General features: G+C 49.3%; 1 protein-coding gene across 3 annotated transcripts in view; it reads left to right on the forward strand.

The window, feature by feature from the left end:
* Positions 1 to 11,802, forward strand: part of rnf130 (ring finger protein 130) — a 29,850-nt gene extending 18,048 nt beyond the window's left edge. The window contains exons 6-11 of one of the 3 annotated variants that reach the window (XM_067247524.1): positions 3,452 to 3,534; positions 7,014 to 7,110; positions 7,679 to 7,886; positions 9,466 to 9,559; positions 9,838 to 9,858; positions 10,501 to 11,802. In XM_067247524.1, coding sequence (XP_067103625.1) covers positions 3,452 to 3,534; positions 7,014 to 7,110; positions 7,679 to 7,886; positions 9,466 to 9,559; positions 9,838 to 9,856 — 501 coding nt within the window. In that variant the 3' untranslated portion in view covers positions 9,857 to 9,858; positions 10,501 to 11,802. Of the gene's footprint in view, positions 1 to 3,451; positions 3,535 to 7,013; positions 7,111 to 7,678; positions 7,887 to 9,465; positions 9,560 to 9,837; positions 10,466 to 10,500 lie in introns of those variants that run through there. The other 2 variants (XM_067247523.1, XM_067247525.1) reach the window with 2 other exon arrangements.
* Positions 11,803 to 12,007: the final 205 nt, after the last annotated feature.

The following is a 12,007-nucleotide window of genomic DNA, read 5'->3' on the forward strand; positions in this document are numbered from 1 at the left end:
AGTGTACGACCGCTGGTCTGGAGCTGTGGATGAGGTCGTCATGGTGATGGACGTGACTGCGGAGGATGGGGGTGGGTGGTGGTTTGAGGGACGGTGTAAATGCTGCCCTCTGTCACTGAGACGGAGCCGTTTAGGGATGATTGCTACAGGAGGAGTGGCCATGTTGAATCTGGTCGTACTGCAGGAGTTAGAGATGTTTGAGGTTGTTCTCAGTTGAGCGTTGAGGGAAAAAAAGGTCTCAAAGACATTATTACACTATATATTTATCCTTGAGTAGTTGAGTCAATTCTTTGTCGGCTTATTTGTAAGATGCAAATCCAGTCTGATGTTCTCCAGGAGGGGGGGTGGGGTGTTCCTGCCCTCCCTCCCACCCCCTCACCCCAGCTGACCCACCCCCTCACCCCAGCTGACCCCCCCTCCAACCCCCTCATCCCAGTGCCCCTGAGGTCAGGTAGGTCTCAGCATGAATAAAACATCGGCCTTGGAGTGGGCCTCAGAAATTGAAACCTTCCATCTGGAGGAAGTCTTCAGGGAGTGATTGACCGCATGCAGCCGGATGCAGGGCTGGATGTCAGGGGGGAGGGGGAGGTAAGGAGGGGGAGGGGAGGGGGAAGGGGAGGTTGAGGAGGGGGAGGGGTGGAAGTGGACCCGAGGCTGTGTTCATAAATACAACCTGCTACGAACACACAGGGCGACAGGAGTCACAAATAACAGAGTTATCAGTCTGGTCCCTGTCGGACTAGGAGTCGTGTTAACCTTGACGGCGTTTGATAGCTCTGGACGTAAGAGCTCTTACAGCCAACAGGTTTAAGAGCAAACACCAGCAGTCCTGATAGCCCTGTCTCCACTACTTAATGGAGGAAGGCCCTGCCACTTGTCTGAACGCCAGCAGCACAGCTTGAATAAGAAAGTGCTTTCTAAAGATGATTGGGTTTTACTTGATGCTAGCCAGCCAAACTGTGCTGTTGTAGCCAATCTGTCTGCCCCCTTGGTTATCAAACCAGCCTTTATGTTATCATTTGGGAGTGTTTACTTTGCGCATGAAGTCTGTCTTTTTCATACATGCGGGATTCAAACGTCCTCTAGCAGAATTGCTGTAATATTCTAGTCTACTAGCCCTGCCCGCTCCCTCTAATGTCGATCCTAATGCGAAGGTCTGTTTCCACCACAGCGAAGGTCATTTAGAGTAATTAATGAATCATTGCGATCCAGCTAGAGGGGTATTTCCTTCATGGACACTTCGGCCTACTTTTGTACACAACAACAACAACCGCAAAGCCGTCCAACTCAATCAGACCCACGAGCGATAGAGCAGCGCACCCATAGATATATATAAAGACTAGATGTCTTACGGCGGAGTCTATCAATGTCAGAGATGTTGTTATGCCAGTGCATACTTCTATAAAAAAAACAAAAAAACATAATTATTCATAAGTATGCAGTGGCATACAAAAAGTACATGTAGCACCAACATGTAGCACCAACACAATGTTATGGGTGAGCGAGTTGGCTGTAGCAAGATGGCCGCCATGTGCGGACGTTCGACTCCGTTGTCCGGCAACGCGGACGAGACATCTACCCTTTATATATATCTATGAGTGCACCAGCCCCAACAGGAAGGTTAGAGCCACGCCCCCTTTCCTTCTCAGACGCACGGACGCTGGCTAGCTCTCTGCCAACTCCAACACCGTCAGCGCCAGATAGCGCCTGTCATTACCCTTGCATCAAAGTCAATCCATGATGGGCTCGGTGATCAGTGTAAACAGACTAGTTGTGCACCCAGATACAGTGACTCCACTACCACTGACTGTGGTGTCACACAGGACTGGAAACACATCAGCACTGTGGTGTCGTCGTCTGTCTCAACCTGACAGCCCAGTCCTGCCCCTCAGTAACACAGGCAGGGTTTATGTCAGACTAGCACACACTGGCTAATGCAGAGGACAGCATTCATATTTAATCAGGGGGCCGTTTACAGCTGCCCAGCGCTAACAGGAAGCTAGGGGTGTGTAAAAAGGGGGGCGGGCTCCCCAGGGGCCCAGAGAGAGGTTCTGCCAGGCATAAAGCGTCTATCTGTAGGACAGATCAGAACTATCAGACGCTGTCTGTTGACTGAGCCTGTTATTGATCTAGTAGCATTTGTGCTGTCGGTGCTCTCTAGCAGGCTGCCCCAGTGTCTACAACCTTCCCTGTGATCTACATGAAGACGTTGAGGAAAGAGACTGGTAATGTTTCTGACTTCATCCGAAGGTTTCTATAGGTAAGAGGGGTGTTGGTTACCTGGAAGTGCCCTGGAGGCTCACACTGGAAGAGGGAAACCCCTGTTGGGAAGGTGGAGTCAGGTGGCTGAGTGGTTAGGGAATCGGGCTAGTAATCAGAAGGTTGCTGATACGATACCCCGGCTGTGCCAAATGATGTTGTGTCCTTGGGAAAGGCACTTCACCCTACTTGCCTCGGGGGGAATGTCCCTGTACTTACTGTAAGTCGCTCTGGATAAGAGCGTCTGCTAAATGACAATGTAAATGTGTTTCACTACAGACACCAAACTAGACGTGACTGGAAAAGCGTGTTGTCTAAAACTGAGAAGGGGCTGTGAGTGTGTGTATGTATGTATGTGTGTGTGTGTGTCCTCTCCCCGCCTGCTCCTGGCGTATCGATCATCCTGCTCCCGGCCAGGCGCTGTGGGGGCGGAGCTAGCAGGCGCCGTGGGGGCGGAGCTAGCTAGCAGCAGCATGTCCTTGTTGCTCTGGCAGCTTCTCCTCTGTCAGCAGAGACAGATCACCCCAGCCATAAATAACACAGCATTGATTCCTCATCTCCCTCTTTCCCTCCCTCTCTCTCTGTCCCTCCCTCCCCCTCTCTCTCTGTCGCTCCCTCTCCCTCCCTCTCTCTGTCCCTCCCTCTCCCTCCCTCTCTCTCCCTGCCTTCTCCCTCCTCTTCCTCTCTCTCTTGTGTGCCGAGTCTTGACACCAAGGTGATGCATGCTGGCACCTGCACTGGTTGTCTCTGTGGTGGGGTGTGTGTGATGGGTGTGTGTGTGTGTGTGATGGGTGTGTGTGTGCGATGGGCGTGTGTGTGTATCTGGGATGCAGGCTGGGAGTTCTGACATGCAGACAGGAAGTCACGCTATGACACACTGTGCCTATGTAGATGTAGCTCCGTATGCTCCACCAGGTGGAACTGCACCCGATCAGGAGTGTGTGATGTGTACTGCTGGAGGTCTGCTCTGAGGACATCATGCTCTGTCTAGTAGGACAACGTCAGGGGGGCACAGACGCTCTCCTGAGCCTCTCAGAGGGAGGCTCTGACAACCAACCACCTCGTATCTGATGTGATTTGTTTATTCGCTTTCTTTTATGGCCTCCTGTCTTATTCTGTCAGCCTGACACTGTTCCCTTTTTCTGTGTGCATGTGCGCATGTGTGTGTGTGTGCGTGTGTGTGTGTGTGTAGGAGACAGACCCAGACTTCAACCACTGTGCTGTCTGCATCGAGGGCTACCAGCTTAATGACGTGGTTCGCATCCTGCCCTGCAAGTAAGTGTCTGTGTGCGTGCGTGCGTGCGTGTGCGTGCGTGTGTACTGCATGTGGGTGTGTGTGTGTGGGTGAGTATGTCCTTCCATAACCTCCACAGCCTTTTACAGTTCCTGCTGGATGAAACCCCACTTTCAATATTTTGAAGTCTTTAGGTTTCAGCCTTTATACACGAGAGCATCACGTTATCCTGCACTCGGCTACATTACAAAGGCACAGACCTCTCTGCTTCGTGTTTTCTGTCCCTGCTTCCATCCCCCTCCCTCCCCTTTGGCTCTCTTTAATGTAATGTTATACTTTCTTCCCATCCTCTGCCTCCCTCCCCCGTCCCCCCCCCCCACCCTCCCCTCGTCGGAGGGCATCTCCACACTCATCCATCATAGAGATCCCCCCCCCCCCTATCCCTCCTTCTCACGATTCAAGCTGGGATAGCAGATCTGTCTCGCAGCCCTGCCCAGCGGGGGGCTGACAGACAGACCTGCCTGCAGACACCACACCCTGCCTCTCCAGGCTGCCCAGCTGGAGGACAGCACCACAACTACACTCAGCCAAGCCACACAGTGGCTTGGCTGAGTGGCTTTAAACGGATGTATTTAACACTGAGAGGGAGAGGCAGTTTGGGAGAGTTCTCACCGATTTTCCGGACAGAGAGCCAGTCAGGACACGCTGGTCGCTGTGACGCTCTGATGTGAGGGATTAGAGGGAAGACTCTTGTTGTCAAGGGTTACTGAGTCATAAGCCGTGCAGAGGAAGTGGAACATTTCGGTCAACCATGTTTGACATTCCCTCTCACATGCGAGGAGAAAGGGAGGGAGGGAGGTAGGGAGGGAGGGAGGTAAGTGATGAAGGAGGAGGAGGGAGAGAGTGATAGAGAGGGAGGACGGGAGAGGGGAGAGGGAGAGATGGAGAGGAGGAGGGGAAAGGGAGGAGGGGAGAGAGAGGAGGGGAGGTTTAAAAGGCTGATAGAGTAACCGAGAGCACCAGACTGTGCAGGGAAAGAAAGCGTGAAGAAAAGAGAAATGGAAGCAAAGGAAGAGGAGAATGATGGAGGGATGTCAGAGGAGAGGAATGTTCTATAGTAAGGAGCTGGATGTTGTCCTGTGTGGAGGGTCTGGCGAGTTATCCAGGCTGTTCCTCCTGGCGTTCTGGGAGGCCTGACCCCTGTGAGGTCGCTCAGGCTAAATATAGACCCAGCGCTGCCAACAACCTACAGGAGAATCTAGAACCATCAGCTCACTTCCTCCGTCACACACACACACATATTGGATACACTCTTCCTTTTCACACACAACTTACTGAAGCACAAACACTCTCCATCTCTCCACACACACACACACACACACACACTTTTCCGTCCTTGTCGGACAGCGTCACACACCATCTGCTGTGTCCTGGGTCTTGCAGATGAAGGACGCAGGTCTGAGGTCAGGCCTCTGCTGTAGTCATCACATCAGTCACTCCCAGACCCCCCCTGGTCTACCTCTCCAAGGACACCTTCATAGAGGTTAAGATACTGTGGGAAGGAGGGAGGGAGGGCTCCAGGACAACCTGGGAGGGAGGGCTCCAGGACAACCTGGGAGGGAGGGAGGGCTCCAGGACAACCTGGGAGGGAGGGAGGGCTCCAGGACAACCTGGGAGGGAGGGAGGGCTCCAGGACAACCTGGGAGGGAGGGAGGGCTCCAGGACAACCTGGGAGGGAGGGAGGGCTCCAGGACAACCTGGGAGGGAGGGAGGGAGGGCTCCAGGACAACCTGGGAGGGAGGGCTCCAGGACAACCTGGGAGGGAGGGAGGGCTCCAGGACAACCTAGGATGATCCTGCCCTTGTTCAGACTTCCATATCCTGAGCAGCTCCACAGGCCTTCATCTCCTCACCTTCCCTGCAGTCACACCTGTGAGGCATGGCTGGTGTGAGGAACTGTTAGCAGCCAGTCAAAGGCAAAGCTCTGCTCAGTCTGGCTCCCAACGACACGATCAAGGAGGGGGAAGTTTATAGAGCATCGATTTTCATCAGATGGGTTTAAAGTACATATAGGTGTGTTTGCTGTGCTACCCAGGCCCTCCCTGAAGCACTCTTCAACCCCAGTCGATAGATACTACAGATGCTATGGGCTCGGCATTTCATCTGTTCAAAACAATTCAATTTGTGTCTCTTTGCACTCTACACTGTGTTGGTCTGTAAAACTTAACACAGAAAAGTCCCCCCCCACACACACACACATAAACACACACACACACACAACACCCAATATATAAACTACAAGCTCTTGCTCCAATATCACAAAGGCTTACTGAAATAATCTATCCTCACTCACTCACACACCACACACCCATCCTAACACCTAACACCAACATCTTCCCCCCCTCCCCCCCACACCTCATCTACTCTCCTCTTGACTGTTTCTCCCTTCAGTCTCTGTATTGTAAACAGACTCATCATTAATTCATCAAGCGCTTGTCTCTGGACCAGCACTCCCCTCCTCACTCCAGTGGACCAGCACTCCTCTCCTCACTCCAGTGGACCAGCACTCCTCTCCTCACTCCAGTGGACCAGCACTCCTCTCCTCACTCCAGTGGACCAGAGGGGAAGTTAGGATGGGCACTTAACACAACCAACTAGCTTTTATCTTGTCCTCTGGTATCTTCAGCTAAGTATCTCCATGATGAGTATACTGAACAGTTCTTAAAAGTAAGGACCTTCAGATGGTTTTACGGGAGTCCATCCCTTTGATGGAGAGATTTTCATCTGAAGAGGCTGAAACTGTGGTGAGGGACGCAGGGTCTTTAAGGGCGTTCAAGTACCTGGTGAATCTCCATTCCTAACCAACCAGCAGAAGGAGTTTCTCTCAGATCCACAATGGCGTCCTTGTGTCGAATTCTGAGCCACAATGGCCTCCTTGTCCCTCCCAGCTCAACTGGTTTCCTGTCTTGCTAGCTCCCCGCTGGCGTTGATGACACGCGAGCTCTCTGCAGCCATCGACAGAGTGGCCATTGTGCTCAGGATGCCAGCGTAGGTGGAGGACCCGGCCTGGATGTTGAAGAGCCCTCAAGGACATTTTAGGGCTTGTTTGTGGAGGTGGCTTCCTGACTTATAACCATGTCTGTCTCCCTTTCCCTCTCTCTCTCTCTCTCTCTCTCTCTCTCTCTCTCCCTCCCCCTCTCTCTCTCCCTCTCTGTCTCCCTCCCTCCTCTCGCTCCCCCTCTCTCTCTCTCTCCCTCCCCCCCCCTCTCTCTCTCTCCCTCCCCCCCTCTCTCTCCCTCTCTGTCTCCCTCCCTCCTCTCGCTCCCCCCCCCTCTCTCTCTCTCCCTCCCCCTCTCTCTCTCCCTCTCTGTCTCCCTCTCTCTCTCTCTCTGTCTCTCTCTCTCTCTGTCTCTCTCTCTGTCTCTCTCTGTCTCTGTCTCTCTCTGTCTCTCTCTCTCTGTCTCTCTCTCACACTCTCTCTCTCTCTGTCTCTCTCTCTGTCTCTCTCTCTCTCTGTACAGACATGTCTTCCACAAGGTGTGTGTGGACCCCTGGCTGAACGAGCACTGTACCTGCCCCATGTGTAAACTCAACATCCTCAAAGCCCTGGGCATCATGGTTAGTGTCTCTCTGCTTCTACTGCAGGAGTCCTGTATTGCTACTGTGTGTGTGTGCGTGCATATGCGTGTGTATATGACATGTGGTTTCAGATTTTAATTACAGTCGGATTGTAATTAACATTGCCAACATTTCTTCCCTTAATCTGTCTTTTTAAACACCGATTACAGTGACTGTACCGTTTAAAAGTAAATGACTAAATGTAAATGTAAAACAATCTCGATTTTACATTTATAAATTAACGACTAGCAGAACACCTTGAAGCGTGAAGGTCCTGTGTTCGTCTGGTTAGACTGCAGGAGACATCTGTTTTCAGTGTTGTCCTTCACATGCGAGGTGTTGTTAGTCATAGTGACAAAGCTCCATATTAATACTGGAGATTGCATAACCCAGACAGGCTGTGTGTGTGTGTGCGCCAGTTTTTGCATTACCTCATCCATAACCCTAGTCTGCCCCCTGCTGGCCATGTCAAGTGTGACAGAGATAATGCAGGGATCTGCAGCAAGAACAGCTACAGCAGTTGGCATGCTTGTCCTTAACGTCTGTGTGTGTGTGTGTCTCCCTCCAGCCCAACCTGCCATGCGTGGACAACGTAGCGTTCGACATGGAGCGTCTGAGTCGCAGCCAGACGTCCAGCAGCCAGCGCACGGCTCTGGTGGACCTGTCCAGCGACACCTCTATCAGCCTGGAGCCCCTCAGCCACCAGGGGGCGCCGCAGGGCCCTGCAGACCGAGAGCTCACCCCCCACACCGGGGAGATCAACATCGCCGTCACCAGTAAGGAGCCCACACTCTCCGTCTGTCTGTGTGTGTGTCAGTCTGTCTGTGTGTGTCTGTCTGTCTACCTAACTATTTAAATACATACAAAACATATCTCTCTCTAATATATCTATCTAAAGTATCTATCTCTATATTTCTGTTTATCTATCGATCTTTGCATCTATTTTTTATCAATTTATCTTATCTTTTTTTTCTCGTTTTGGTGTTCTCTTTCATATCATTATACTATTGTTTTCTCTCTAATCTTTTCATCCAACTCGTTTTGGACCCTCTCTTGCTCCTGTCTTGGACAGTTTGCCAGGTGTTTATGTGTGATTTTCTCCTCTACAAAAGGCACTTAAACTGAAAATTGAAACTCGATGTCATGAAAATATGTATCAAAAATTCCTTAAACCGTATTTAAAAAAACATTGGTTAAAACAAGTTCTGTGAGAATCATGCGCAGTAGTATTAAACTCAAGCACTTGGCTAAAGAGACCATGCTATATAAACTCACACACATACCCTAAATCTCTCCAATCACACGCTGTAGCAGCCTCTGTGTAGTGACAACATGACCTGTCAGACGCTCTGTCAGACGCTCTGTCAGACGCTCTGTCAGACGCTCTGTCAGACGCTCTGTCAGTAGCTCTGTCAGTAGCTCTGTCAGTAGCTAGCCTCCACGGTTACACTGAGCAGACTGTGACCAAGCAGCATCTTTCTCTGGTGCTTCCTCAGCTCTGCCTAGCCGACTCATCCCATCCAGCATGGACACACACTCGCACCACAACCACACACACGCTCTCACACACACGCTCTCACACACACGCTCTCACACACACGCTCTCACACACACGCTCTCACACACACGCTCACACGCTGCTGTTGAAATCCCTGACATCTCTGCTGTGTCTCTAATGCTAGAATCAGAACTCTCAGAGGGTGGTGAAACCCTGACTTGTGCCTCTCCGGATCATCACCATGATGAAGCAAAAGTCACAACCAACGTTTAGCGGAGTGTGAGGCTGACTTTTCAGCTCAAACCAGACGGGCGTCAGTTAGTCAGAAAGCCGGATCAATCCAGCGTCCGCGAGCTGTAAACACGCTTGCGTCTACTCTTCCTGTGTGTCGAACCTTCTCACAGACGAACACTCGCTTGCAGGCACCTCTGCTTCCATCACCTCTGTAGTGGACTGTGTGTGTGTGTGTGTGTTACTTCCACCGTCAAGCTTGTCTAGGAGACATCCTCGTCCTGTCTGCTCTGATCAAGTCATTTCTGGATCTTCTCATTTCCTGGATCTCAGCAACGCTCTTTCCTCCTCTCCCCATCAGCCTCTCCTTCTCTCTGACTCGACAGTTCTCAGCTCTTAATCTCTTCCACCTTTGCTTCTCTTGTTCTCCTCCTCCTCCTCCTTTTCCTCCTTCTCCTCCTCCTCCTCTTCCTCCTTTTCCTCCTCCTCCTCCTCCTCCTTTTCCTCCTCCTCCTCCTCCTCCTCTACCTCCTTGCTTCTCTTGGTGGGGTCTTCCTTGGGTTAGGAATCTTCCTTTGGGACGGCATGCAGTGACCCCCCCCCCCCTCCTCTCCTTTATTTAACAGAAGAGTGGTTTCTTATCGGCAGTTTCGCTCTCCTCAGCGCTCTTACTCTGTGCTACATGATCATCAAAGCTACTGCCAACTTCCACAGCTTCCAGTAAGTAGAAACTTCACAGCTTTATTTCACACGTACACAGGGAAGTTACAGTCCTAACCACAGATGGAGATTTTAAGGATAAAACTTAATGTGATGCTCATTGATTGTGATGATTAGATTGTGTTGTTATTTTGTAATTCCGTCCTTGTTCAGGTTTAAAGTAACAGGCCAATGAAAAGTTTAAGATATTTGTAGTATTTTCATAACCGGGACTAGAATTGCCTAACTTTGTTATTCTGGGTTAAGGACCTTTGCTTCTCTTTCTCTCTGTCCTTCAGGCTGGACTTTGAAGAGTGAAGGTGATCGCTGTGTCTGTCACTTGTACTGCTGGGGTTCTTATCCCCACACCGCTGTCTTGTGCCATGCTTGCCTGTGATCTTCCTGAATGCTTTTAGTACTGTATTACTGTGCCAAATGTTCAATTTGTTCTTTTTTTATTAGACTTAGAGTGAAACATGAAATAAAAACATTTTTTCACACTTGTCTCCTTTTTGTGACTACTAAACACTAATACCAACTATTTTAACTAATACTTAATAATTAATAGTAAATAACTATCAGAGCTGATGATTTCTCATGTAGACAGATCTGTGAAACTGATGCAGCTGGGTGGACAGACAAGTCACATTGTGCTGGTCACATCTATAATGCCCGTCACACTCTCCAGAAATACAGTGTCCTCAGCACATGCATCATTACATCACACACACACACACACTCTACACACAGTAAAGTGAATGCTTAGTTTGCCAGTGATCTGTTGAAATTCCCCAACCCTATAACACAATCTTTTTTTTCTACAACCACTAAAATAGACAATTTAACATACACCTCTTCGACCATCACAAATTAACACCGGCAACTTTTTCACCAGTCGGTTAGTCTTGTCTGCTCCTGCGCTAGCACGATGTGTCTGACTCGCGTGTCTCCCTGTCTTGCAGGTGGTCACTTCTTCAACAGGAGCTCCATGTCGCCGCGGAGCCTGGTCTGTGAGGCGGAGCTGCCTGACATCCAGGCCTCGCTTGACCTCTACGACGACAACAAGTCATGAGGGTCAGCGCCATGGTTACCACTCCCTAACCAAGGGGATGGATTATTTCTTGGATTGCACACTGGTGGACCTGTGTGTGTATATATGTGTGTGTGTGTGTGTGTGTATGTATGTGTGTGTGTGTGTCAGAGGAGTGTGGGTGATGGCACATGCAGTATATGACAAACCTTTGGAACATCAATGATGACATCAAATACTTTCTTCCCATGCAGAATATACTCCTACTTGTCCAAAAGAAGAGAGGAATATCTGGCTCTATTCTTCCTTGTTATATTACGTCTTTCCTGAGAGTTATTTTGTCAGCCTTTTTTCTTGTTAGAAAATCTTTAGAGAAGGAAGTGAAAACAAATCCTTCAGTCTTATTTTGCAGTATGCTGGTGTAGTGTCTGTTTTAAACATGATCTAGAAATAACCACAGGTTTTTAATGTACACTCATTGTACCCTCAGCATCCTACATGTATATATGAATAGATAATCGTTGTTTAATTTGAGCTTCATTCGCCTCCGCTGTTGTCAGAATATGACTCTTTGTCTGTGAAGGCAGAACCTGCAACTCGGACTGCTTCAGTACTTCCTGGTGGACCAGTCCGGGGTGGTATTAATGCTGCCTGAAGAACAGAGAGGAGGGCAGTGACGCAGGACTTTTTCATGTTTGCCCTCTCTCTCTCTGTCTCTCTCTCCCTCCTCCTGGTCCCTTCTTTCAGTGACACTGAACGAGAGACTGGAGAACCAGTGGAGCAACGTACAATGTCTGGAACTTTGTAGAACAGTGTTACTCTCCTGTAGCGAAACCAATGTTTCTCTGTAGTACAAAAAGGCATTTTAATGTGTATTCAAAAAACTTATAATTGACCCTCAGCGTGTAATAATCAGACCCTGATGAGGGGAATCGAGTATATATATATATATATGTATATATATATACGGTATATACAATCTATACATGATATATCTCTAAAGTGGCCTATTAAAGCACTGTTCTTGTTTCTTTACTAAATCTTGTATGAATCGGGTGGAAGGGAATAGTTCTTTTGTGCGTGTTGTTCCTTTGTGTTCTTGTCTTTGTATCTGATATTTGGGACTGTGATGATGAGGACGGGGTGGCATGAGGACGGGGTGGAGTCCAACACTGTTTTTGGGTCACTGTGTTTCATACAGTACTGCCTCAGAATTAAAAGTAATTATTGCCTATTTTGTTGTGATTGGAGTGCCACAGTTATCCCCTAGATTCCTGTTTTTAGTTTGGTGGTCTGTTTCCAGAATAATGATACATTTTGTCCAATCAAAGGATGATGTGGAACGTAGCAAAGGTTAATATAGTGTCCACGCGTTCAGTCCTTTCACCAGATATATCAAATATACATTTCTCTTCAAACTAAATTAAATATTCGGTCCA

The sequence above is a fragment of the Osmerus mordax genome, chromosome 12 (genome assembly GCF_038355195.1).
Source record: "Osmerus mordax isolate fOsmMor3 chromosome 12, fOsmMor3.pri, whole genome shotgun sequence".
In the NCBI taxonomy this organism is placed as follows: domain Eukaryota; kingdom Metazoa; phylum Chordata; class Actinopteri; order Osmeriformes; family Osmeridae; genus Osmerus; species Osmerus mordax.